The sequence below is a fragment of the Phoca vitulina genome, unplaced genomic scaffold, assembly GCF_004348235.1.
Source record: "Phoca vitulina isolate PV1807 unplaced genomic scaffold, GSC_HSeal_1.0 scaffold13, whole genome shotgun sequence".
NCBI lineage: Eukaryota > Metazoa > Chordata > Mammalia > Carnivora > Phocidae > Phoca > Phoca vitulina.
In genome coordinates this window covers 41,809,798-41,836,110 of record NW_022589716.1, presented here as the reverse complement: position 1 = coordinate 41,836,110, position 26,313 = coordinate 41,809,798, and the positions used below count along the sequence as shown (strand labels likewise).

Sequence of the window (26,313 nt, the reverse complement as noted above, 5' to 3'; positions counted from 1 at the left end):
CTACCATGATTCTTGAGCAGTGATCAAAATAATTGGTATTTAGAGATATCGGTCATAACTGCAGTGTGAATCAAAAATCTCTGTGATTACCTTTAGTAACAAAGTCACATGTGTTGCTGAGACTACTGTAGCCTGTTGTCATGGTTTATGACTGAGGAGATGGCAAATTTCACTTAGAGGATAGTGAAAATAAATATTAATTTTATTTCTCATCTTAGTTCTCCTCTGACTTGAAAGGAACCCAGGCTGGGAGTCCCTGACTTGAATAGCACCCTCTTTCTGGCCCCTGCCGTTTGGGCCAGATGAGGTTAAACTGAGAGTTGGCTGCTACCTGGAGGCTCAGATTTTCCACTGGGCTGAGGAGAAAGTGAAGAGTATCTGCTGGTTCCCCAGCCCCACTTACATATAAGCCTTGTAGTTGTTGCCTATCTTCTGGACCCGGATGTCATACTTGGCGTCAATAAAAGGCTCTGCTGTGGCATATGTCTGGGTGAGGGCCACCACACTAGCAATGTCCTGGAAGTCGTAATGGTTTTCCACTTTGACCTAATGTTGGAGCAAGGCAGAGAGGGAGAAAAGGAGACATACAAATACATATACTGAGAGTCACAAGAGCTCTGAGCCTCTAAACCCATCGGGATGTTATCCATCCAGATGTAAACCTGGATGCCACATCTCCCTAGGACACCCTTTCTCTCTAGCTTCCCCTCCTAGAGCTCAGGAGCCACACTTGCTACAAAGGGCCCAAGGGCCCAAGCAAGTGGCCTGTGCTCTGCTTGTTGGAAGAAGTCTGTTTGGGTAACACTCATGACTGCAGAGGGGCCAAATCGTCTCCTTGGAAAGACTTCATGGGGAAAGGAGGCAGAACAGTTCATAACCAGGCTCTTTAAAAAGTGTCCTTCTTGGCCTCAACCCCAAAACACAGCAAACCCTTACCATGGCCTTACCTTGCCCATGCCTGAGTGAGCATGGCCAATCTTCACCACCACAGGGAATGTGGGCAGTGTCAGCTGAAAGCAGAGGAGAAATGAATGAACTGGTCAGAGTGTGCCTCACTCTCTGTGGAATCTTACAAATATTTTTCTTGGTAACACCCTTGGAAGGGTCCTTTAAAGAACTAGCCCAACCTACTTGCTTTACAGATTAAAAAACTGAGGCCCATAGAGTGACAGTGACTTGCCTAAGGTCACAGCATACTAGTAGTAGAACTGTAAGAACCCTGCTCTGCCACTCAGTACTCTCTACATCTTTAAAATTCATTGCTTCAACTTTCTCTGCATTATACAAACCCTGGGCAGGACCAGTCCTTAGCCAGAGAAAAAGAAAAAGAAAGAAAGAAAAGAAAGAAAGAGAAAGAAAGAAAGAAGAAAGAAAGAAAGAAAAAGAAAGAAAGAAAGAAAGAAAGAAAAGAGAGGGAGAGAGAGGGAGAGAGGGAGGGAGGGAGGAACGAAGGAATGAAGGAAGGAAGGAAAGAAGGAAGAACATCTTTGAAAGGGTGAATTTTGTTGTATGTAAATTGTATCTTAGTAAACCTGAATTTAAAAAGGAATGTATCTTTGGAATCTTAATGTCCCTTTTGTCATGTACCTTTTAGTACCCTCCCCTTCCCCTTCAAATGTCCAGCTTCTTATGCTGAAGCTGGCTTTTCTCCCTCCCTTTCACAATGTCATCAGAGCTCATCAACACCCCAAACTCACCATCAAACACAGCTTAGGATGCTAAGGCCTCTTTCTGCCCAGTTTGAGGTTTGGAAGAGAGCTAACTTAAGAATTCAACATGTTTATCTAATTTGAACGACATCCTTAAAAGTGTAAACTCTATCTTGAGGTAGCCATATTTTAACAGAGGGACAATAGAAACTTAAAAGGAGAACCACCCTCCAAAGGCAGGATTTCAAGTGGTTACAAAGTGGCGATGGAGGAAGTACTATGGTAGAGTGGAAGGAGCACTACACCATATGTCAGAAGACTTGCATTCTAGTCCTCTCCGCCATTAGCTTTCTGAAAGTCACTTTACCTCACTGAGCCTTTGTTTTCACATTTGCCAAATGAAGGGACTGGACTGGATGCCTTTCAAGGTCCGTCCAATAATAAATACATCAGGCTCTATCTTGGTTCGGGTGTTATATGAAGAATCAACTTGGTCACCAAATCTCATCTTTCTCAATCAGACTCAGCTCTCTTTCAATTTCCTTCTTTTCAAACATCACTACCACATCAAAATAAGAAGATATCTTTCGGAAAAATTAAAGTTAACTCTGATAAAAATTCAGATTCCCATGGGAGTACCTGACCTGAGGATTTCAGTATTCCTGGCTGAGGCCAGTTGAAGCTGGGGCAAAGAGCTTCAAAGGGCCTTGGAAACATGTAGTTCAAGCCTGGAGAAGAAAGTGAGCCCAGAGAGGCAAAGGTTGCAAAGCTACCTTGTGACAGAATCAGAACCCAGCCTTCTACCTTCTAGCCCAGCACTGTGTGGAAATATCCTATAATAATCTCATGGGTCCCTTTCTATTTGGAGACTTGGAGCACTATGCTCTGTCAAACAGAGCAGACAAGGCTCTGGTTGCAGTGACCCCATGTGCCTTGCTTCTTTGTTTTCTAAGCTGTGTCACCTTCCATGAGAAGACATAGTCTCTCCAGTGAATAATGACATGAGATAGGAACCAGTGTAGCCTAGGATCTGGAGAGGGCTTTGAAGTCCCAGGTTTGCCCTAAGTGATGGGGTGTCCTGTGCTCTGAGCCCCCACCAAGAGCGCTGTCCTCAGCCATCTGCAGAGTCTGAGGCTCTGGATATGGGAAAGGGTTTCTAAAGCACAGACTGCTTTCTCTGACATCTCTCCCCACCCCCCAGCCGACAGCGCCAAGACACACACACACACCCCAACTTTCTCTGTCCTATTCCATTACTGTTTGCTGTTGCTTTGGAGCCTCATAAATAGGGCATTGAAAACACTTCCTGCAGCTGAAAGAAGCCCTGAGTAGCTTGTCTCATTCCCAGTGTGCAGCTCAGCAAGGGGTCCGTCCTCTCTGTCACTGTCTCTTTTGCCTGTTGTAATTCCGTCTGCCTCTCTCTGACTCTGCCTGTCTCACTTTCTGTTTGTGCCTCTCCTCACTCTGGTTCCTTCAGTGTGAATCACAGCCCATCCTCTTTCTGCCCTCATGCATTTGTCTTTGTTGTGCTTTCTGTCTTTCTGCCTTGACACCATCCTCTTTCCCCGGGCTTTCCATCTACTTCTGTAAGGCTTAATTGCTTGGGCAGGGAAACAGAGGCTAGCGGCCTCTCTCCTGGCTTCCCTCTTCCTTTTACTGAGCCTGCCAGTCAGGAGGGCTGCGGGTCCTGCAGCCGTGGGTGGCCTACAGCCAAAGGAGGGAGGAGCCCATCCGGGCGGGATTGGCCCTAAGTCCACCTCAAAAAGCCTGGGGCGAGGGGCGCAACGCGTTCTGGATGAGCCCTGGAGGGCCGGTTTGGTCAGAGAGTCCCCGCAGGCTCAGTCGGGGCTTTGCAGTGTCATGCCCCGGAGCCCCCGGACGGCGCCGAGCTGGGCGCTGTTGCTGCGGCTGCTGGCACTGCTGCGGCCGCCGGGGATGGCTGAGGCGTGCAGCTGCGCCCCTGCGCACCCCCAGCAGCACGTCTGCCACTCGGCGCTTGGTGAGTCCGGAGGCCCGACAGGTCCACAGCAGGGGGTGGTTGTGTGGGTTCGGTATGGGGCCGAGCTGTAGACCTGGAGTCTGGAGGGAAAGGGAGGAGATCAAATACTGCACCAGTTGCCTCCCACTGGGGCAGATGGGTCGGGCAGGGCCGGCGCCATAGCAACCTTGCAAGCACAGAGCCTGGTGGACTTGCAAGGAAATGACACACCGTGTAAGGGACCCCCATAGCGACCCCCTCTCCCCTGCCTACTGCAATTATGGACTTGAATGACAAGTCACGGGAGCTATCCAGTGATTATGCTGAACTACTGGATGCAGGGAGGGGGAGCCAGGGGCCAGGGGACTGGGCTTTCATTATAAACATCCCACTGTGTCCAAGCCTATAACTGATGTTTACTCCATGCACCGCCCCCACACAACACACTTTTTGCCCTTTCTCTTTCCTCTGCCTGAAATGCCCTTCCCCCATACCCTTAAATTCCTGGCAGACTCTTATTCATCCTTCAACGTCTTACTCAGGTATCTCTTCTTCTATGAAGACTTCCTGACTTCTTGGTGCTACCACAGTATCTCTAACAAAAATTTTTGTACTCCCGGTATGCTGTGCTGTTATTCTTTGTAAGTGTATTCTCTACTGGACCAAGAGCTCTGTAGGATGGGGGACCCTGTCTTAATCATGCTTGTGGACCTAGTACCTAGTGTTGGGCCAGGCACATAGAAAGAACTTTATAACCAGTTTTTGATTAATGCCCAAATGGCAAGAGACAAACTACTCTGTACAGGGTCAGAACATATTTATTAATTCAATAAACATTTACCAATATCAGCTCTGGGTAGGCTCTCTTGAAGCCTCAGCTATATAGGTAGAGGACCGCAAACTTCAAGGGGCTCCTCTTCCCTCCTCTACCCTGATGTCCACCTTCAGCCCACTGCAGTCTGGGCTATGGAGAATTAGACTCTCAAAACCAGCAGGTAAAGTATAGAGAGATTATAGGACCCAGTTGGCCTGAGGAGTTTGGAACTTCTAACAATTGCAGAGGAGGAGTTTCCAGGACCCCACTTTTACACACATGGCCCTCCCACCACAATCCAACAAGACCTAAATCCAGAATTCCCCTATAAAATTCTCCAGGGGCCCACGTCATCCAGATCCCAGATGGACTGCTTCCACAGGTTGTTAAAGGTCCCCTCTTTTCTCTTCTTATGCAGCCATTCGGGCCAAAATCTCCAGTGAGAAGGTAGTTCCTGCCAGTGCAGACCCTGCTGACACTCAAAAAATGATCCGGTATGAAATCAAACAGATAAAGGTACATGGGGATAGGACAGGGCATTAACCCCTTGGGCTGTTGGGAGGAGTGGGGTCTGTGTACTGGGAGCAGGGCTGGTAGGCAGGTGACCCGGCTCATTGATCCTGGGGTATTTATGCTGAAGTGGAAGTGGATGACATGTTGGGAGCAGGGCCCACAGGCCCTCAGTGTCCATCCAGTCCTACAGCTGCCTGTGTGTGGGGCTACTAGAAGTATTCTCACTGGAATAAACCAAGGTTTAGATTTTTTTAAAGAGAGAAATGACCCAGTTGGGCCATCTCTGTGTACCAAATCCTGAACTAGACTTTTGCTTAATTTTTTTTAGATTGAGAAATGAGTTTTTCCTGTTAAGATATAAAGTATACTCACTGACCCAACACTGCTTTTTTTGTAATTGCCTTTCAGATGTTTAAAGGGTTTGAGAAAGTCAAGGATGTTCAGTATATCTATACACCTTTTGATTCCTCCCTCTGTGGTGTGAAACTAGAAGCTAACAGCCAGAAGCAATATCTCTTGACTGGTAAGTTAAAGACCAACAAGCGACCCTAACAGTCTCTGTCCTAAGGAAGGCAGTCAAGAAGGAGCCAGGGCTGTCCTTGGGCAGCAAACTGAGCTAGGTGGCATTTTCTCAGGCAGAAAACAGAGCTGTGTTACTAAGAGCCAGCCTCTGAGTTGGGAGGAGCCGTGGTAACCTTCCTTTCAGTGCAAGAGTCTTCATTACAGTGATCTTGGCCACTGCTTCACTACTTTAAGGACAGGCTGCTCTCCCAGCCTAGGGCAGCTGGTTCCATTTTTAAACAGTTTTAATTGATATAAGTTTGATATCTTGAGCCAAAAATCTGCCTCTCTGAAACTGCCCTTTGTGGGTTCAGTTCTGTCCTCTGCCCATGATGATCCTTCAGAGGCTCCAGGACCATAAATACATACACTCTAGCTCCAGGCCTGATGGCCATGGTTCCCAGACCCTTTCCTATCCTGGCCACCTTCTCAAATGGGATATAGCTTGTCCCTGTCCCTCCCCTAGCACAGGCCCCTAAACTGGACACTGCATTACAGGTGATGTCTTGGTTTCACAGAGTAAATGAGGATTGTGCATGTGCAACCTTACCCCCCAGCACACGTATTATAGTTACTACAGTCTACAATGGCATTAACTTTAGATAGCTACATTGGGTCATGATCTTGGCTCATAGTGAGCCTCTGTGGCTAAATCACATCACAGGTCATATTCTGGGGGTGCAGTAAAGCACAAGCCCTAACAGGAGCCTTCAGTCTAACAAGTCTCTATGAACTTGGGCCCAGGCAGTTCTCCATACTCAATTGGTTGGGACAGGACAGTTAAGAAACCACACAAGATTATGACTCTGTAAGTGAATGAATGCAATACTAAATTATTTAGTTCAGGGAAAAGAAGTATTTGTGTGATTGTAAACAATTAGGGAAGTTTCACTGTGTAAGTGGGAACTACACTGCCCCTAAAGGAAGAAAAATATTTGGAAAGAAGGCAAGGAAAAGAAAAACACAGCAGGTGGGGAGAATAGGAGGAATTTCTACTATCTGTCCATCCATTCAGCAATAATGACCACCCACTTGCTGCCAGGCATTGGGCAGGAGGGTGGAGACTCAGTGACAAGCCACAGTCCTCAAAGAGCTCACAGTCCAAGCTTGGCTCTTGAGAAGTCATAGCCATTAGAAGCCATACTGGTAGGGGCTCCCCAGATCTAAGGATGTGGAATTGTGTTGATCTGGGAGCCTCTGGATAGGAGAGACAGAGGCAGGGCACACCACTGAGCCCTCCAGGTCCCAGGATTAGCACGCAAGGCTACCTCATTCCCTCTGTGTACCTAGCCCTCTGCCAGGCACTGTGGTGCATCGGGGGAGGAGGAGACGTGTTCTCTGCCCTCAAAAATGTCAAGTCTAACTGAGGGTGGGGATAAACAACAAAATACAAGTCTACTGAGAAGTCATCAGTGGTGCCCAGGCTCTTCAGGAGAAGGCACAAGGTCTTTTGTCTAATGTTGAAAGCCCTTGTGACCAGAACACTGCTGACCTCTCCAGCTTTGTCTCCGGCCATGTGTGAGTGACAGCTCCCAGCTCCTCATTTCCCCCAGAGCTAAACTAAACTACTTGCAGTTGCAGAAGGTGTTCTGCTGCGCTGTGCCCCTCCACCTGGCACAGGGTAGTCTCAATGTCCAGAAGTCCTTTCCCTCATTTGTCTGGCAGGGGAACTCCTACCCACCCCTTCAAGGCCCAATACAAGCATCATCTCCTCTGAGACACCTTCCTTGCCGCCCACCCCTTCCACAGATGGAGATAATTGTGCTTTGTTCATTGTTATACTGCATCTTGTATATAATCACACAACAGTATAATTTTTGCCTACTTATCTATCTGCCCTCCTGGTTATTAAGCTCCTTGGGGAAGAGATTCTGTCATATTTATTTCTGTATTTCTGGTACCAAGTCATAGTAAGTAGTTGTTCAGTGAGTAATTGAGTGACTGAGGTTCTAAGAGAGGTGTGGGCTAGGGTGGTCAGAGATGGTTTTGAGGACACTGTGGTACTGAAAAGGGTCTTTGGAAGCTAGGAAAGAGTCTGATAAGTAAAGAGGGGGAACTTTCCTATGGGGAAGGGGAGAGACTCACCAAGACAGGTATCAACGGGGCAGGAGACGAGGCTGTGTAGATATTGGGAAGGGTTAGAAAGAGGAAGGGACCTATTTATGGAACCTTCTGTGGGCCCAAGCTGTGCTGGGAACTTTACAGACATTCTCTCATTTAATCCTGACAACTTACTACTTTCATCTTTGAGCAGAGAAGTTATGTGACTTTCTTAAGGTCATACGGCTGTAAATGAGAGAAAAGAAGGGGGTTGTACCAACAGTCTGCCTTTAAAGCCCATGTTTTTCTCTCTACACCACACTAAAGGAAAAGGTCTTCATCCCACAACTCTCTCTCATACAAACATAATCTGTTAATATATTTGATATAAAAATTATAGAGGCTTTTCTGGTTCTTTCATTGAGTCCCATGTCACCACTGCCACCAAGAAGTCATTGAAGAAACTGCAATTCTGGGCTCTTTGAGGACCTGGGCTCTTGGAGTTCCATGAGCATATTCCTCATGCTAGGTCTTCCTCCATTCCCCTTGAAGGTCAGATCCTCAGTGATGGAAAAGTCTTCATCCATCTGTGCAACTACATCGAACCTTGGGAGAACCTGTCCTTTTTGCAGAGAGAAAGTCTGAATCACCACTACCATCTGAACTGTGGCTGCCAAGTAAGGGAATATCCATTTGCAAGGTCTTTTGGGGGTGGGGGAAGGGTCTTGAGCCTTGTAGCCTTACTCTTCATGTATTCCTTCCTTTGTGCATACATTAATTCACTTATTGTACTATATTTGAAATCTGCCATGGATCAGGCACTGTATGAAGTTGGGGATGGGAAAGCAAGATGGTCCATAGTCCATGATCCCAAGATGGTCTATGTAAGTCCATACTTACATTTTGGCTGGGAAGGTGGCCATCATTTAAAGAATAAGATAATATAGCTACCATTTCAAGAGAGTCTACTTTTTGCCAGACCCTGTAATGGTGTATTTATTTAAAATATTTAATTTAGTCTTTATAACAAATTTATGAAGAGTTAAGATTTCCATTTTAAGGTGAAGAAATTCATGCTGTAGGAAGTGAAGTGATTTGCTCAAGGTCAGTGGTGGACTAAGGACCTCAGGCCTGTCTGACTCCAGAGATACATTTGAGAGGCAATACTATATGATAGGAGATAGGGGAAAGGGAACTCAGGAGGAAGTTTGGGGACTAGGAAAGGCTTCAGGAGTCAGGGGCATTTGTGCTGGGTTGTAAGGATATGTAGGAGTCTGAAAGGCAATAATGGAAAAAGGACACCCTACTCACGTTGATGTTGTGTGGCTATGACTCTAGATTACCACCTGCTATACGGTTCCCTGTACCATCTCAACCCCCAACGAGTGCCTCTGGACAGACTGGCTGTTGGAACGGAAGCTCTATGGGTACCAGGCCCAGCATTATGTCTGCATGAAGCATGTTGATGGCACCTGCAGCTGGTACCAGGGCCGCCTGCCCCTCAGGAAGGAGTTTGTTGACATCATCCAGCCCTAGTAGGGGCCAGTGACCATCACATTCTTTCAAGCATCATGAAGCCCAAGCCAGTTCTCCTTCCCTGTGGAGCTCTGGCTGTCACCACCCGCCTCATCACTGCCAGCCAATGGAAAGTACCAAGTGGATGGTCTGGCTAGTGTTAGGATAGGGATGGGGCATGTTATAGCTTGTGTCCAAATGCCAGCTCAACACCTGTCAAGGGCCAGGGAAAGTAACATGACTTTTCTAGCCAGCCTTCAGCCCATCTCCCCTGCCTCCCAAACCCTTTTAGTCTAGCTGAAACCTGTTACTGAAAGTTTTGATTTTGGCTTAGTCTGTTTTCTAAAGCCGGAACTATTCCTTTTTCTCCCCAGGAGAGTGTGTTTTCTCTTACCTTAACTGATCTGATAGGGGAGAAATGGTGATTATTGCACATATGAGATACTATAGCCTTGTGATGTACCATACCAGAAGGTGGGTTCACAGAATCAGAAACAAGCTGATTTGGAGGAATGAAAAGAACAACCCACTATGGCTGTATGCCCTTTACTCATGTCCCAACTCATCCTAATCCTCTCATATACTTTCATCTGTTTGGGTAGACACTTGGGGAATGCAGTCACTCAATGTGAGACCTGCAATGACTTAGCCTCCCTCCACATTCTATAATCTCCCGTATACCACTCCTGGCAGAGGTTCTGGCCCAGTTAACATACCTCTTTGGACAAGAATAGACTTAGGTATTGTCTCTCCAGGTTAACTATCCTTAATGCCCTCAACTGATGTCCATAAAGCTTCTCCTCTGTTTCTTTTAGAAAGTCATTCTCTACTAGATTACTGTCTTTATTCCTAATTCAGAATTTTGTTTTAAGCCAAAAAAGCCTCTCTCTTGTAGAGATGAAATTCCCCTTTAGCTTTTGACACCTCAGAGAGAGGACAATTGGGGGCAAAAGATGGTAGATGGGGAACATGTTTTGCAACTGTTACAACTGTTTTCAGTGGTTAGCCCTGCTAGACTTTATGGCAGGAAAAAAGCCAGCTTTGTTCCCTGTCTGCCCTAAAGTTCAGTCCCCTCATCACCGTGTGTTAGACTCCCTGAGAACTCCAAGCACAGACCCCTTAGTGTTCCTTAGATTCTGCAAGGCTTCCTGGCTTGCCCTGAAAGGGAAGGCCCTTATGTTCATCTCAAGGATTTATAAGGATGAGGGCTTAAAGTTCCAGAGCCTCTCCCTGGCAAAGATGAAGGAGGTAGTTCTTTTCAAGTCCCAAGGTTACTATTCATCTTTTTTGTGTGGTTTGCTAATAAGCAGGGCCATGCCTTATATGCCAAATGAAAGTTCTTGATTCACAGAAATGGTTCAAATGGAGATCCCTTTTGGAGTAGGGAGTGGGAGGGGAACAAACATGATCTCTGTCCCACAGTACAACACTGGAATGCTATGGCAGAGAGTCTCCATTGGTGGATTAAGCAGGATCACCAACTGACCAAGCAGGCCTGGGGCAGAGGATGTAGGGTCAGAGAGGAAGAAGGGAATTGAGCTAGAGGTTGTCATAAAGGAAAAACATTAGCTGTAGCCTCTGCACCAACCAACCATGCCATCTCTCTGCTCCTTCTGACATCCTAGCATGGCCTCAGAGAAGGCATAGTGTTAACCCAGTCTTACCGCAATCTTGAGGAAACCAAAGGAATGGAAGGGGCTGGTGAATAATTATAGGAACAACACCTTAGTCTGAGGAGTGCTTCACACTCTTCCAGAAGGCTATTACTTAATCTCACTTACATTTTATAAGTACCATATTAGATATCCTGGTCAGGAATAATTATGCCCATTTAAATTTCCTGTTGAAAAACTCACTCACCGGGCATCTAACTAGTCCAGTGACATGTGGCAGGGCCAGGGCTAGAACCCAAAACAGTAGGATCTTCTGACTGTTGATCCATAGATTTGTTACTTTCTCAACTTGATAAAATGCCCTTGTTTCTGCTCTTCCCTATTTGGTCAGCAGACTTTGTAGACAAGGGGTTATCAATTAAAATTCAGCTGCTCTAGCCCCACAAAGCAGGTCCACAGTTCAATCCCAACAGAGTCTCTGGGGTTGAAATGCTGAGGCCCTCTTTAGGGCTCCATAATCACCATGTGGCTCAGAATGTAAACAGCAGAGGAACTAAAGTCCCCACTCGATCACCTACCATCTCTTTATGGTTGGGGTAGTATGTCTGCTCAATGAGTGGGAACTTTTCTCCTCCCAATGTCTTGTAGATGGCCACCAGCTGGGCAAACTGCAAAAGAGAAGTGAATGTTTCAGCTTATCTAGACACTGCAACAGACAGACAAACATCAGTCTATCAAACAAACATTTATTGAGCATTTGCTCTGTTGGGGACTTTGTACAAAACACCAAGGATATAAAAGAGGTGTACAATTCTTATTTTTAAAGAACGCATGTGTTAGTTGGGGAAGGGAGAGAGAATGCACTAACACTCATTCAGTACCTATACAATTTTAATGATATTTCATTCATTCCTCATATCAAATTGATAAACTAGGTATTTTATCATCTTTATTTTACACATGAGGCTCAGAGACAGTAGAAAAGGTGCCTGAAGTCACAGACCTGCAAAGAGGTGAAGCTGGGATTGAAATTTGGATCTCTAACCTTAAACACTTGCATCTCTAGAGATGACAATTGATAAAGCTAGATAGGTAACATGGGGACAAGTCTTGAAAGTTCAAATGCTAAGAACGGAATGGTAACTGTTTTCTGCAGGCAGTATGGAGTCATAAGAATTTGAGCAGGGGTCATGAATAAAGCTGTTCTTTAGGAAGATTTTGATGCTCATGGTATGCAGGATAGACAGACCTAGGCTCTCTAGGACTTACTACTCATCTAAGAACTGAAATCACTAGATCCTTCACCTAGGAGAATCCAGAACAACTCTATGAAGAAGAGGTAAGAGGTGAGGTACACATACTTACAGTGTGAGGGTTGAAAAGTGTTTGGCAAACATCTAGCACCCCCTGGACTCCCCTGCCCCCACATTTTATAAGTGAAGAAACTGAAGCCCAGAGGGATCACTTGCCCAAGGTCGTATCATAGTTGAGCTGGATTCATAGCCAGGCCCCTTTATTTCCAATCTATAACTCTTCCTGCTCCTTCACATGGCTGCCTTTCAGACTCTGCAGAGACCATGCTCTTCCCGTAGGAAACACACAGGACTTTTCTGCTCAATCCATTCAAACACACACCCACCCACACACCTATCTCCAGTGCACTGGCAACAGGGGTAATCCAGCATCTTCCCTCTAGTGCTACTTAGGTTAGTTTACACTCTAAATCACTGATATCTGGAACTGCTAGAAGGAAAAGTTGCCAGGTCAATTGCCTTCTATTTATCAGAGAAAGGAAAGCTAACATTTTTCAAAAGTTCAGGTCCTATCCTCTATAAGAGATGTTGGTAGATGAGACAATGGGACAGGGAGGTATGCGGGGAGGAGTAGAAACTTAGAACTGGGCTGTTGGAAGACTGGGTTAGAGTCTTCTGGTTCTTGTTCTGCCTTTAACTCGCTAGGTGTCCTTGAGCAAATGATTTCTCCACTCCAGGCCTCATTTTCTTCATATATAAAATGAAAGGAGTGAATTTGATCAGTTCCTCAAAATTTTTACCATAAAGGAACATCATTTTATTATATTTCCTCCCAAATTCCATTATCAAACTCTAGTTTAAGTGATCATATATTGTGATCCTTTTGTTGGCAAGGATAGAATTTTATTATTTTTGAAATGCTGGAAAATGTTGGAATTTCTGGGTCACTCCCCTTTGTGACACAGCTGGTGACTGTAGATCTTGAAGGCCTCCTCCAGAACTGAAAGTATGATTCAGGGACTCTCAAGCCCTCAAGGTTTTGTTATTGAAAGAGACTTTTAGAGAGTCTCTAGACCAGACATCTCATTTTACACATGAGGATACTGAGGCTGGAGAAGCAAAGGAAAGCATAGGTTCCCAGATCATGCCTGGAATTGGGAACTGCACTAGGACAGCAGCCAGGTAGGTCTCCCTGCCCATTGCATGCTCCACTGTACCCTGCTGTCCTCGCTATTTGGTTTTTCAACTTGCTTTGACTGTCAAGACCAACCCCTCAGACTTTTCTTGCCCTCTCTGATTCTCTCCATCACTCCATCTGACCTTTAAGTCCTGCCTGCCCACCTTGGCTGGCCTGGGTTCCTGTTCTGCCCCTGGATACCTGCCTGAGCTCCCAAGATTCTCCAGCATCGCCGGCGAGCTCATGCCAGCTCTGCCTAACAACCTCTGTCCTGCTGCAGCCCACGCCCTGGCATGGCACCAAGGCATGTGGGGCCTTATCTTTCCAGCATGTGGGAGAGTTACACAGACACCACAGCGATGCCAGGAAGGCCCACGGCAAAATCCCAGAGTCCTGGGACAACAAGACTAAAATGGCAGCCAGTTCCCAGGCACTAGTTAGGTCCCTGGGAGCTCACCCTACCCTCCTCCACTTTATCTCCAGCAGTCCCTATCTGCTCAAGGTACTTAGCTTGGCATCTAACCCCTGCCTCCTTGGAAACTTAGCACAAGCACACAGTTACCAATTAAACAAATGTAATATCTGATAAGGGTTATTTCCTCTGTGCATAGACAAAAGAATGGATTTAGGAGCTAGGGGTGGTGTTGGCAATGAATAGGAAGATAATGTTCATTATCACCACTTCTTCAGTGAATCGGGAAAGACTTCTTGGAAGAAATGAGATTTCAGGATCAGTCTGAGTTTAATATGTTATCCTTAGCCCTCCTGGAAATAAATGCTTTAATTCAACTCTTGTGCCTTTGTCTCTTAAAAACCCAGATGGAGTGCTAGGATTTTTAGATAAATTTGCAGCAATATGGGATGGTGGCATTCTTGCTTTCTCTGGAATGCTACCTTCACTGATAGGGCTACTTCTGCTTCCAAAATCCCAGGGCACAGCCTGCCCTGACCAATTTATGATAGCAGATGTGCTCAGAGACACAGTGATGCAAAGTAGAGCCTTAACAACCCCACTGAGGTCTCCCCTCATACCAAGAGCAGTCACAATAAAGAAATATAGAAAATATGAACAAAAGTCATCATCTCAGAGGGACCCTCCCTTCACAGTCACCAAATTTATTCACTCCCATTAACAAGCAGAGAACAATATATAAAATGCCATTAGTGTGGCAGCTGCTTAATGAAAATGAAGGGAGAACTTGGTGTCTGGCCAGGGAGCCTTGCTGTTCTCATGTGATGCCAAAGGCAATGTGCTGGGATTGTGAATGGGTGAGAATGTGAACCTTCACCAGATCCCAGATCCCAGGAAGGGCAAGGCCCTAGGCATAGGCTCACTGATCCTCCCACCCTGGCTTCTGGCATAGTTTTGGAACATGAAGGAGGGGGCTATTTTCTTTAAGAGATCCTAAATACTAGGGGACTATAACAACCAGGCTGGCAAACTGGTGGCAGGTGTTTTACAAAGAAACCAGGCACAGAGAGGTTTACTTAGAAGAAAATAACTAGCAATAGCAGAATCATTCTGTGTGGCCATGAGGGAGCCAAATTCTAGCAGGTATTGAAAGGGTTGGGAAGGAAAGAGCTAGGGCTTATGTACAGTAGGGAAGGTTGTGTGACTAGGGGGGAAAGGGGGCCCTAGAAAAGAAACTTGGTGAAGGCCTCAAATATGCTCTTCTGTGATTCGTAACACATTCAAATCATACAACTCTTTTAGCTTGTTTCTGCAAAACTCTAGGATTCTTAGATGCCTCAGGCCAGAGGCATCTGAATGAGTGATGATCAGGAACCAAACCCTCCCTCCTCAACCACAGCAGCTCCCACTGACTCCTCATTCATTGGTCTTTCTCTTACACTGTCAGGTCTCCCTGGTTTCCAAGGGAATGGGAAAACTGTGAGTTCGGGTGTGAGGAAGAGATCAAAAGCAAAGGTGATGGGTCCATCTGGTTAAAAAACACCCCATCCGGGGCTCCTGGGTGGCTCAGTCGTTAAGCGTCTGCCTTCGGCTCAGGTCGTGATCGGTCCTGGGATCGAGCCCTACATCGGGCTCCCTGTTCAGTGGGGAGCCTGCTTCTCCCCTGCCTGCTGCTCCCCCTGCTTGTGCTCTCTCTCTCTGTATCAAATAAATAAATAAAATCTTAAAAAAAAAAAAAAACCACCCCCTACAACTCCCTGGGTGGTAAAGAGGCTTGGGGTCTGAGAACTTCAGAGTGACCCTTGGCAAGCCAGGGTGATAGCTGAAGTGATTTTTGAAAAACAAGAGGAAGAGGATGTGATTGGGAGCAGGTGTTTCCTTCTAAGAGGGCAGCCTGGAGCAGCAGTTATAGGAGCTGGGTCCCCACTGGCCTCAGGCCTTTCCAAAGAATATTCAGAGGCAAGAAACAGGTATTTTTATTCTTGTATCTTATATGGCTGAGGGCACAGCTTGCAGACTTATAAGGACTTCTTTACGGAATCTTTGTGTGACTTTGTTGTGAGGCCGAAAGTCCACTCTACGTCAAAGGCAGCCCAGCCCTTAATGATAATGTTTTATTGTGAGAGCCCACCCTAACCCACGTCTCATCTGAAACTCCCCTCACATCCTCTCAGCTGTGCCTAGTGCATCTTGATTACCAGTGGTCCCTCCTGGGGGACTGGGGGATACAGGACCTGGATCCTACCCTTCTACCTGGGAGGAAGGGGGCCTCACTCACCACCCATGGCTTGTCACAGAAGTTGTAAATGGATTCCAGTGAGTTGAGGCCGGGGAGGCCTGCGTACTGCATGCCAATGACAAGGTGGCGGAAGTCCTCATTCTCTGCCATGCCGAATGCATGCTGCCGGATAAGCACAAAGTCTGGCCGGAAGGACCTGGTAAAAATGTAGAGGCAAGTTTCCCATCAACCAGCCCCTCGGGTCATATATCATCTTGTCTCCTATTTCCAAAGCCCTAGACAGAGAAGGGGTATTAAGGGTCACCTGATGTAAGCCCTTCATTTTATTATTCTTTTATGGACTAGGAAGTGAGGTATTATGGCACCTCTTAAAGGAGATTTAAGGAACAGATGTCTGAAGTTCCCTTATTCCTCTGGATTAAGCACTGTCTTTTTCTAAGGTACAAATCCCCTCAGGAGGGAAGAAACACTTTCAGACCCTCACATCTTAAATGAACAAGAATTTACCTGGTCCCTTTGGGGCAATAAGAGAGCAGAAGCTCCTTGTGGCTTCAGAGTTTGTGCTGGAAGAGCGCCCCAGTAGACTTTGAAGACATATTTGCCTGACTTCACCACCCTGCCACAGAGATCCCTGATCTCAGTGTCCTATTCTGACTCCTTAAAACTGCTCCTTAAAAAGCAATGCCCTCATCAGGCCCCGAGAAGAGCAAGGGTCCAGGATGGCTGAGAACAGATGCCAAACCTCCCAATGTTATTCTTCCAAAGTGTACACTAGGGAGGGGTGCAAATATTTTTCGAAGAACTGAGGTTGAGCAATGGCTACAGGAAGCACTGGGAGCACAGAATGTTCCCATGCATGGGAAGGCTCCCTGTGTTTTCCCTCCAGCCAGCAAAGCTCCTCAGCTGCTCCATCTTCATGCCCTGACTCCAAGGGAACCCCACCTTCCCAGAGAGTCAGTTCTGGAGCAGCATTCTCCCTCAAGGCTCTGGAGCTTGCCAGTTTCACACCATATGCAATGACCCACCAGGTTCTCTGCCCAGGCACCCATTCAACCCCCACCTACAGCTCCAGTACCACCTGGGCTCAGAGATCAGTCTTTTAAAGTGGGGGTGGAAGAAGCCCTCCTCAGTCACTAAAGGAATGTAGCATCAAGTCAGTATGGCTGTGCTGGAGCTGTTCTGATCTCCTTGTGCCCCAGTTCTGGGAAACTGGCCCCAGGCGTATGCTTGATTTTCCTCTGAAAACTGTATCCCAGTTATAGGAACTAAGCCCTAGATTTCCTACACTGGCCAGCTCTTAAGTTCCTACACATGTACCTGGAAGGGCCTGCCTTAGTTTTTCCAGATCCCTCCTGGCACCCTTCTATGACCTTTCTGTCACCACCTACTTGTGTCCATGCATCCTTATGACTCACTCTACCTGCAGTTGGAGGGGCCCATCATTCTCTCTTGAGCTCGCTCCCCACTTGGATGGACATCTGTTTTTCTGTCCTCCTCATCTCTAGGATGGAGGAGTTTACATTTCCTCTTGTTAGGTTCCAGACACCTGAGTTTTGCCTTCCCTGTCACTGAGCCAGTTCCTATTGGACATCAGAGACCTCAGTGTCAGGATGCTGTAGATTGAGGTAGGGAAGAGGATGAAGTGAAAATTCTTCCTGGCGCAAGATTCTGTATCTGAAAACCTGACACCATGCTGAGCTCCCGGGAAAAATGACACTGTGGAAACTGTTTTTCCCCATCTGGAATTCTTGTTACTTCCCTCACAGAATTATTTTATTAAATTTGATCACATCTGTAAGTTACCCAGCACACTACCTGGCCTGTGAGTGCCCTGTACCTGCAAATTTTCTTCCATCCACAATGTCCCTTCCAACCTAGACTTTCCTGACTTACGAATTCCCAGGATTGAGGAACATAGAAAGAGTACAGGGCTGGGAGTTAAGAGAATTCACATAGAAACACAAGGGTCTGCTACTAACTCACTGAGTGAATCTAAGCAAATCAATGTAAAGTAGGAGGTTGAACTAGATCAGAGGTTTTCAAACTTTTTTTCTTTTTAAAGCAATGGAATCCTGTTTTCCAGGGAAAATACATACAGAGATAAAAGCACAAAAATCACACTGGTGGAAGTGGGGCTGGAATCCTAGAACCCCTCTGGTAGGAATCTGGTCACCTCTAAATGAGTCCTGCGTCCTTTCTCTACCATTGGACTAAGAGCTCCCTGAGAGCGGGAGCTGGTTTTCTCTGCCTTCTTCTGCCACTTCTGCGTCTACACCGCATACATCATCACTTCTGTGGTATATATGTGGCGCTGCCATTCCACTCCGACGCTTGACTTTGAAACCACCTATGCAAACCAGAGACAGTAACTCTGAAGACCGTGACAGTGACCCTGAGGATAGAAGGGACCTTACCGGACAAGCTTTGTGCCATTCCGGAGCACCTGCATATCCACAGCATAGGTCCCATCGGCATGGGCCACCAGGCTGAGCTCTGAAAATGTCGCCTGGAAAATAACAGTAGGGGATTAAGAGGGTAGATTTCATGTTATGTGTTTTTTTGTTTACTACAATTAAAATTGTAAAAAAAAAATTAAAAATAAATAAATAAAAATAACTGTAGGGAAATAAGCCCATAGTCCTGGCTTTGCCAAGTTCTCCACAGAACAGCAGCAGCCCTCCCACCAAATATTTATTCAGTTTTCTAAGCATTTTCACAAACTGATTTCATCTCACTTTCATAGCAACTCTGTGAGGGAGGAAGGACAGAGATAATTCTCCCCATTTACCAAAGAAGCAGTTAAGTGACTTTCTGGACAAACAAAATTTATTGTTGGCAGAGACAGGAGCAAAGCTCAGGTCTTCTGACAACTCTGTGCTGCCTTTCTATAGAGAGGGAATGCACACTGGGGCAACATGCCCTCTGTCCGTCTCAACATAAAAACACTAGATTTTAGTTTAGGCAACTGGGTGTTACTTCTGCTCTGCCCCCAGTTAGCTCCATGGACTTTAGGCAAATCACTTGTCCTCCTGGGGGGTGGGGTGGGGGGAGGAAGAGTTTCTTTCATCTATAAAATGGGAATAATTTTTAATCAACCTTGCCTATCCAACAAGTTGTTTTAAGAACTGAATACAATAATGAGTAGGAAAATACTCTGTAAATCACAGCACACTGTGTAAAGAATGATGAGTAACTTCTATTATTACATAGAAAGTACCTGCATTGTTTAAACTGGACATCCCCCTCTCCACACAAATGGACTTAATTTCTATTTATCATGAAGCAAAGGGTAGAGGAAGATTTAAAAAAAGGGGAGGGGGGCGCTTTCAGGACTTCACTACATTAAAAGAAGTAGGGGTGTGTGTGTGTGTGTTTTCTCTCTGAAGTGCAGCTTCTTGCCCAGAGTAGGCAGCACTGGAGGCTGCAAAACTGAATGGCAGATATGTGCCAACCCAGGAATATCATGCCATCAACAACATGGAGCTGTGGCCAGTGTCCCAGGAAGACATTCCCCTAAGGTTTTCCTCAGCCTGAGAAAGCAGAAGAGAGCCCTAAGAACCACATTCCTCACTACTTTACAGACACCAGCACCATGAAAAGAAGTCAGGGAAGTTAAAAGGCAGCCTTCATGGCCATATCTCATAGAGAGAAAAGCCTCAGGGAACAGGGCGAGGGAGAGTAGATGGAGGGCCTGGAATCCAGTGACAAACACTGTACTCCACTCTGAAGACTAGATGATTCACTCTCGGATGTCAAGAGAGAACAGTGATGATGCAGATGTAACTCTGGGCTTTCGGGTAATTACCTGTTCCACTTTGATGTCATAATCTCCAAGGACTTTTTTACCCCGGAAGCACTTGGCCCTGGAAAAGGAAAACAAAAACAAAACCAAAACCAAAATCAAACCAAACAAAAAACACGCAAATTAGTTTTGTACAAGTGTTTGAGATCAGAAATTTACTATCATAAAGAAGAAGACTACAGCAGACAGAACCCCAGAATGAGAGTCAAGAGACCTGGGATAGGGTTGGACCCTAATTCAACTACTAGATCATCATGAGAGATCCTCAAGCAAACCACTTCCTCTCTTTTACGCTCAGTTTACCCATCCATAAAATAATCCAACGCACTTTTTCACTCCCAGGTTTTGGGATTTTATAGTATCCTTTGTCTTTGGGCTACAAAAGAAGTTTAGAAGTAGGAATTTCCCTAATGTGATTCCTGGTAAAGACCAGGTCAGTACCACACATCTCTATACTTTCCTTATCTTCCCCCATCACTCTGATTTTCTAGTTGGGTTCTACCCTTGGAATTTTGGTTTTCAAAGAAACTGTTATCATTTTACCTCTTCATACCTATACTTCCAAAAAGGATTTGAGGCAATTAATAATTTAAAAGGCAAATATAACAAACAAAGTAAGGATTAAAGGACAATCAGTGAATGACAGAGCATTAATTATACCAGAAAAGAAATTTTAAAAGGTAGGAGGCTGAGAAAAGTTACTATAATTGAACACAAAACCTATTCTGTATTTCTGAATTTCAGTCAAGAAAACTAGTCAGGCTTAGTTATACAGTACTTACTATCTTCCTATCTTGTCACGGATCTAAAGGAACCTCACATTAATGCATCAGGGACTTCAGAGCACCTTGTAAGTAGTCTGTGTTTATGTTTACATTGATATCCATTTCTACTTTGCCCTAATCTCCCCCTCTCCACGCCCCAAAAGATTTTCTTACCCATCCACTTAGGCTAATTCTCCATGTGTATAAAAGGCCTTTCTACGCTATACCTGTTAGTGAGGTTGGTCTTTCCCAGTGCTTGAAATTTCAAATTAGCATATTTCACTGGAGGTTTCTAAAAGTCCCTCTCCAAAATAAAGGGATAAACTAACATTTATTGGGCATAATATTCTAGGAATTGTGTGCAAGTTGCTTTCAAGAACATCTCATTTAATCCTAATAACAATTTATGATATAGGGAGAAAGTTCTTCATTTTTGAGATGAGGAAACCGAGACTCAGAAGGGAAAAATAGTGTATTCAAGGTCACATGGCAAGTTAGTGACAGAGCCAGTATTCACACCCAAGTCTGAGTCCAGTGCTCCTGGGGCTGCATAGTCATCTCCCTCTGCTGATTCATTCCCTCCATCTTCACTCCCACCATTACAAAAACTGACTTGTCACGTGTACTGCATTGCATGTTTTTTTCCCCATTTTCCTTCTTCCGCTCAAAAGGGACTTGATGTTGTGAGCACTAGTTCTCCTACAAATACTTCCTACCCTGGTTCCTGTGAACTACCCAGGACAAGGCCAAGCTATTTCCTTTCCTCTCTGCTGGAACAGTCCGTTCTAGGAAGTTGTCATTTGTCCTATCCAAGTCCCTGGCCACCCTCAAATTGTTCCTCAGAGGCAGTCAGCCATCCTGGAGCTGGATCACTGAAGCCTATCACTCAGCCTTTGCCCTAATAACTCACTAAGCTTCATCAGCTTGCTTCCAGGACGCTGTTCAACATTTATAGCTCAGCAACCATCTCCAGCAAGGGGCCTGTACCTTATCCTGTCCCTTTGGCTACTATTCTAGCTTATTTATGGACTTAAATGATAATCTACACATGGCACTATCACTGCTCTGTAGATCTTAGACTCTGTAGGCCTTTGTTCAGGACTAGAAAAAGGAGAAATGGAGTAAATGACCCTGGAGGTTCCTTTCTTGTATTGACAAGGTGTGTCTACCTTATTACCTGCAATGTTTTCCTGATGCTTCCTCCTATCTTCCTGTCTCAAAATAGCTCTTGTTCTGTGAGGTAAGTCTCAGAGACATTAACAATAACCTCTCATTCTGTATGATACCTTGCACTTTCAAAGCACATTCCTTGCCTTATTTGTTCCTTACAACTTAGTGAAGCAGCCAAGGCAGATAACACTGTTCATTGGACCGATGGAGAAATTGAAACCCAGAGCAGTGAAATAATATGCCCAAACCACAGAAAAGTTCATAGGAGCTAAGCTTAGAACTAAGAGTTTACATCTAGGTGCTTATGTGTTGCCAAGTATTTTAATTCACTCACTTATTTTGTGAGTTTACAATACTGATATTGAAGTATATTTATAGATTCTGGCTGGGTTTATCTGCCACTTCCTGCACCTGCCCATTGACAAAGTTGGCTAATGATACTGTTTTCATGCCTTCTCCCCGCCCCCACCTCTCCAATGATCTTAATGCCTTTTCCTTAAGGTAATTTGTCCTGTTGAAAATCTTAGTCTGTGTTTCCTGACTCCAGGTCACTGACCTCTGTTGGCTGAGCACAATCTTTTGGAAAAGGACCTAAGATGGCAGACAGATGGGGCACAGAGCCTTCTTCTGGACAATGAGCACATTTTCCTAGCTCTAGCCCTTGGAAATTTAGGTTCCAGGTATTTTCATGAAAACTTTTGTGACTTATAAGCAAGTGACAGAAGTACCTCCTCATACTAAGAGAGCACTGTTAGGAGCACATGTTAGAATCCAGGGGAGTTGTGAATCACAGGGCTCTGAAATTATAGTCTGGGTGGGAATCCTAGATGTACCCTTTCCTGGCTCTGTGACCTTAGGCAAGGGGCTTAAATTAAAAAAAAAAAAAAAAAAGTATGTCATATGGTGAAATCAATCAATCTACCTTCAAAAGTACATAAAAGAATAAGATAAAAAATAAGTTTCTCCTTTCTCATTTCTTTTTCATCACACATAATCCCCACAATCAGTTGTAAGCATATTCTTCCAGTGTGGGGAAAATGTCTGCACACATATGCTTCAAACATACATGTAGCATCATGCTATGTAAACTCTTCTTTTTTGAACCTTGATTTCTATTGCACTCAAAAATACATCTTAGTGATATGCTTCCAGCACATACTGATGGACTTCTTTCTTTTTAATAGTTGCATGAAATTCCATTTGAAGATCATACAGTAATTTCACCAATATATATTGGTGAGCATTTAGATTTCCAGTTTTGGGGTTGTTTTTGCCATTATAAACAGTGCTATAATGGCTAATATTTAAGAATATATCCATAGCAGGGGATCCTGGGTGGTGCAGTCAGTTAAGCATCTGACTCTTGGTTTCAGCTTAGGGCATGATTTTGGGGTCCTGAGATCGAGCCCTACATTGGGCTCCGTGCTGAATGTGGAGTCTGCTTTCTCTCTCCCTCTGCCCCTCCCTCTCTTCTCTAAACCAAATAAATAAATCTTAAAAATATATATATCCAGGGGCACCTGAGTGGCTCAGTTGGTTAAGCATCTGCCTTCCGCTCAGGTGATGAGGTCCTGGGATGGAGCCCCACATCAGGCCCCTATTCAGCGGGGATCTTTCTTCTCCCTCTCCCTCTGCTGTTCCCCCTGCTTGTGCTCTTTCTCTCTCTCAAATAAATAAATAAAATTTTAAAATAAATATATATATATCCATAGAATATATATATCCACAGAATATATATATCTCCATAGGGAAAAAAGAATACATCCATAGGATAAACAACTTATTTTTTCCAACTGTACTGAGATATAATTGACAAATAAAATTGTATATATTTAAAGTGTGCATCATGATGACTTAATATACCTATACTTTGTGAAATGGGATTACCACATTCAGGTTAATTAACACATCTATCACCTTGCATAGTTACCATTTTATGTGTGTGTGGTGAGAACACGCAAGATCTACTCTTAGAAAATTTCAAGTCTACAATACAGTGTTATTAACAATAGTCACCATGTTGTACATTAGAAGGATAAACAATTTATTGCAGAATTGCTGGTGCAAGGAACAGACACAGTTCAGTTTTTACTGATATTGCCACACTGCCCATCCCCCATAAGGAAAATATACCACTCTTCTCAGTGTTTGAAAGTTTGGGAAAGTTATTTCACCTCCCTTAGTTCCCTTCCCCTTCCTCTAACCCCCACAGTTCCTTGCATAAACTGGGCACAGAGGAGAACTTTCTGACTGGCGGTCTTGTCAAATCAGCCCAAATTCACGTCCTTTGCTCAATCCTAAACAGAACCCAAGATGTACATCCTTGAAGCACAGACTAAAAATATCTATGGTGCCTGTGTTGTCAATTTCCCCCTATTGTAACATTTTCTTAATAAGCCTAGCAGCTGAGGATCTATGTGAGTTTAATGGCTTGCAGCTTCCTTGATGGGCCAGGCAATGAACCATCTCAGCTTATTGCTAAAATGAGTAGAGTCTTCTAGATTTAACTCTTCTTACTCAAGGCAATGAATACGCTCACCAATTCCTATCCAACCAGGGCTTGTGAGGCTGAGGAGCATGATTTCAGACACTTCTCTGCTAAGGCTGCCTCAAAACTTGGCCCAACTTAAGCAAGCCCAACCTAAATTCTCCCTGTTTTATGCATGGGATAATGGAGAAAGGTCTAGAAATAGGAGCCAGTGGAGTTGGGTTCAGGCATAGTTCTACCACTTTTTAACTGTGTAACTTTGGGCAAGTAATTGCCTCTCTGAGCCTTAGTTTCCTCATGTATAAAATAGGGTTAATGATAATTGTAATACTAATAGCAAGCATTCATTATGTACTAGCCACTATTCTAAGTATTTTATGTATTTTACCTCATTTATTACTACCTTACTCACAGGTTGTTGTGAAGACTTAATGAAGCCAGATGAGACTAACTGACATGAAAGTGTTCCGGAAACTCTGAAATGCTATGCAAATATGAAGTACTGTTAGCAAAATGCAATAGTACTTGTGTGTGTGGTGAGAACTGGGAGAACTGAGAACCCACTGGCACTGGTCTGGATACTTATCTTTAACATGGTGCTTAGCTTCTGGCACTCACTGTCTCACTGGCCTTGTTCTTTCAGTCAAGCATCTCTAGGTATCAACATGGCCTCTTCCTCTTTTAAACTTTCATCTCATTTATTGTCTGCTCATGATATTTGGCTCATAGCATCATCATCTGATACCAACTTTCAAACTCAGTTGTCCAATAATCTGGGACACCATTCTCCCACTCTCAGCCTCAGACAACTGGATTATGTAATAATGCTCGGAGTAAGGACCATCCACATGTGATCCCTGGATTTTCCAGAACATTTTAGATTTTAAATAACAATTTTGTCCTGTTGTCAGGTTATATGAACTGAGCTAAGGCCTATACAAACATAATCATTGTATCTATTAATTTCCAACTCCTTCACTGAGCTATGAACTTACCTAGATTCACAATCAGGGCTTGCTTATTGACTGGAGATGTTAGATGGTTTTGGCTGGACAAATGTAGAAGACCAGAAGAGGCCACCTTCAGGACCTGCAGGCCCAGCCTCCTCTCTTCTCACATGTGCACATCTAAGGATGTCATGCGAAAATCTGTTCTCAATCTCCATCCACACTGGAACTAAAGGACCTAAAAACAGTCTATAGTGTAAATCCTCCCTAGGTGCCTGAGGTTTGTATAAGAATCAAAACCTCAAGCTAGAATATGAAAGCACTAACAAGCATTCTTAGAGCTCTGGAACCAGTCTAGCACCTAGCAAATGCCTGGCACTGGTCTGGATACTTATCTTTAACACGGTGCTTAGCTCTGGCACTCACTGTCTCACTGGCCTTGTTCTTTCAGTCAAGCATCTCTAAGTATCAAGAAGTTAGAAAGTAAGCTAGAAATACTAGAGGATTCCTACTTCCCACCCTATGGTAAAATTAGGCCTGCTGGTCTTGGAGAGAGTTTGTGAGGGCCTGCCGCCACCCACTGGCAAGATATGTACTGCAGCCATGTTGTGGCCCCAGCTCACTACTCAGCCAGCTGAACAGCCACCAACCCTACTGGCCCAGGAATATCCCTCCAGGTGCTTATTTGCTGCTTTGGCAAACGATGCCTGAAAATTCACTGTTTCTCCTAGAAAGTGTGTGTCCATACACCCCAAGCTGGATACTTAGCTTTTTGCTATCTCTAGAAAGAAAGGCTATGGTTTGTCAGTAAATTCAGCAACAATTTACTGAGTATCCAATGGTAAGTGCTGGGACTGTAAAAACGCATTAGCAGTTGCCAAGTAGAGAAAGCACAGTCTAGAAAAGGAGAATGATATCCATTACCAATATGGGTAATTGCTAAGGTCCCTTGCAACTCTTAAGATTTATAACTAGTATTCACATTCCCACCTTTCAATCTTTCTTTAAAAAATATTTAAAGCACACAACTAAAACAAGTTTCACGTAGCTCAGAAACATATACAGTGGAAAGTAAGTTCCCTCTACCTTCAAGAAGCTCACAGGTTAGTGGGGAACAGAAGCATGAATAAAATGTATATGTGTAAATATAGGGCATAAGCTGTAGCAGGAGTACAAAAAAGGCACTTTAGGAGCTCAAAGGAGGGAGTTCTCTTTGCCTGTAGAAGTCTGGGACGGCTCCAGAGAGGGAGCTAAGTCTTACAGAATGAGTAGGAAATTGCCACATGAGAAGAAGGAGCAGAACTGAATGGCTGAGTGTAAAGGCACAGAGGCTACCTGAGCACAGAACACTGCAGGGAAGGACCCTGTAGGTTGAGCA

The 26,313-nt window shown here is 44.7% G+C and overlaps 2 protein-coding genes across 3 annotated transcripts in view; one reads left to right on the top strand and one right to left on the bottom strand.

The window, feature by feature from the left end:
* Positions 1 to 26,313, bottom strand: part of SYN2 (synapsin II) — a 192,361-nt gene that overhangs the window by 28,006 nt on the left and 138,042 nt on the right. Inside the window, exons 2-7 of the mRNA XM_032411956.1 lie at positions 19,570 to 19,627; positions 18,179 to 18,270; positions 15,804 to 15,960; positions 11,262 to 11,351; positions 948 to 1,010; positions 404 to 546 (exon numbers count right to left, since the gene is read on the bottom strand). Coding sequence (XP_032267847.1) covers positions 404 to 546; positions 948 to 1,010; positions 11,262 to 11,351; positions 15,804 to 15,960; positions 18,179 to 18,270; positions 19,570 to 19,627 — 603 coding nt within the window. The remainder of the gene's footprint in view (positions 1 to 403; positions 547 to 947; positions 1,011 to 11,261; positions 11,352 to 15,803; positions 15,961 to 18,178; positions 18,271 to 19,569; positions 19,628 to 26,313) is intronic.
* On the top strand, positions 1,459 to 11,255 carry TIMP4 (TIMP metallopeptidase inhibitor 4). 2 transcript variants are annotated; one of them, XM_032411958.1, is made up of 5 exons: positions 1,462 to 3,648; positions 4,860 to 4,957; positions 5,363 to 5,477; positions 8,108 to 8,232; positions 8,894 to 11,255. In XM_032411958.1, the coding sequence occupies exons 1-5, from the start codon at positions 3,510 to 3,512 to the stop codon at positions 9,089 to 9,091; spliced, it is 675 nt and encodes a 224-aa protein (XP_032267849.1). In that variant the 5' UTR covers positions 1,462 to 3,509; the 3' UTR covers positions 9,092 to 11,255. The 2 variants fall into 2 exon arrangements, with proteins under 2 accessions (XP_032267848.1, XP_032267849.1); XM_032411957.1 differs by having other exon boundaries at positions 1,459 to 3,648; positions 8,108 to 8,982.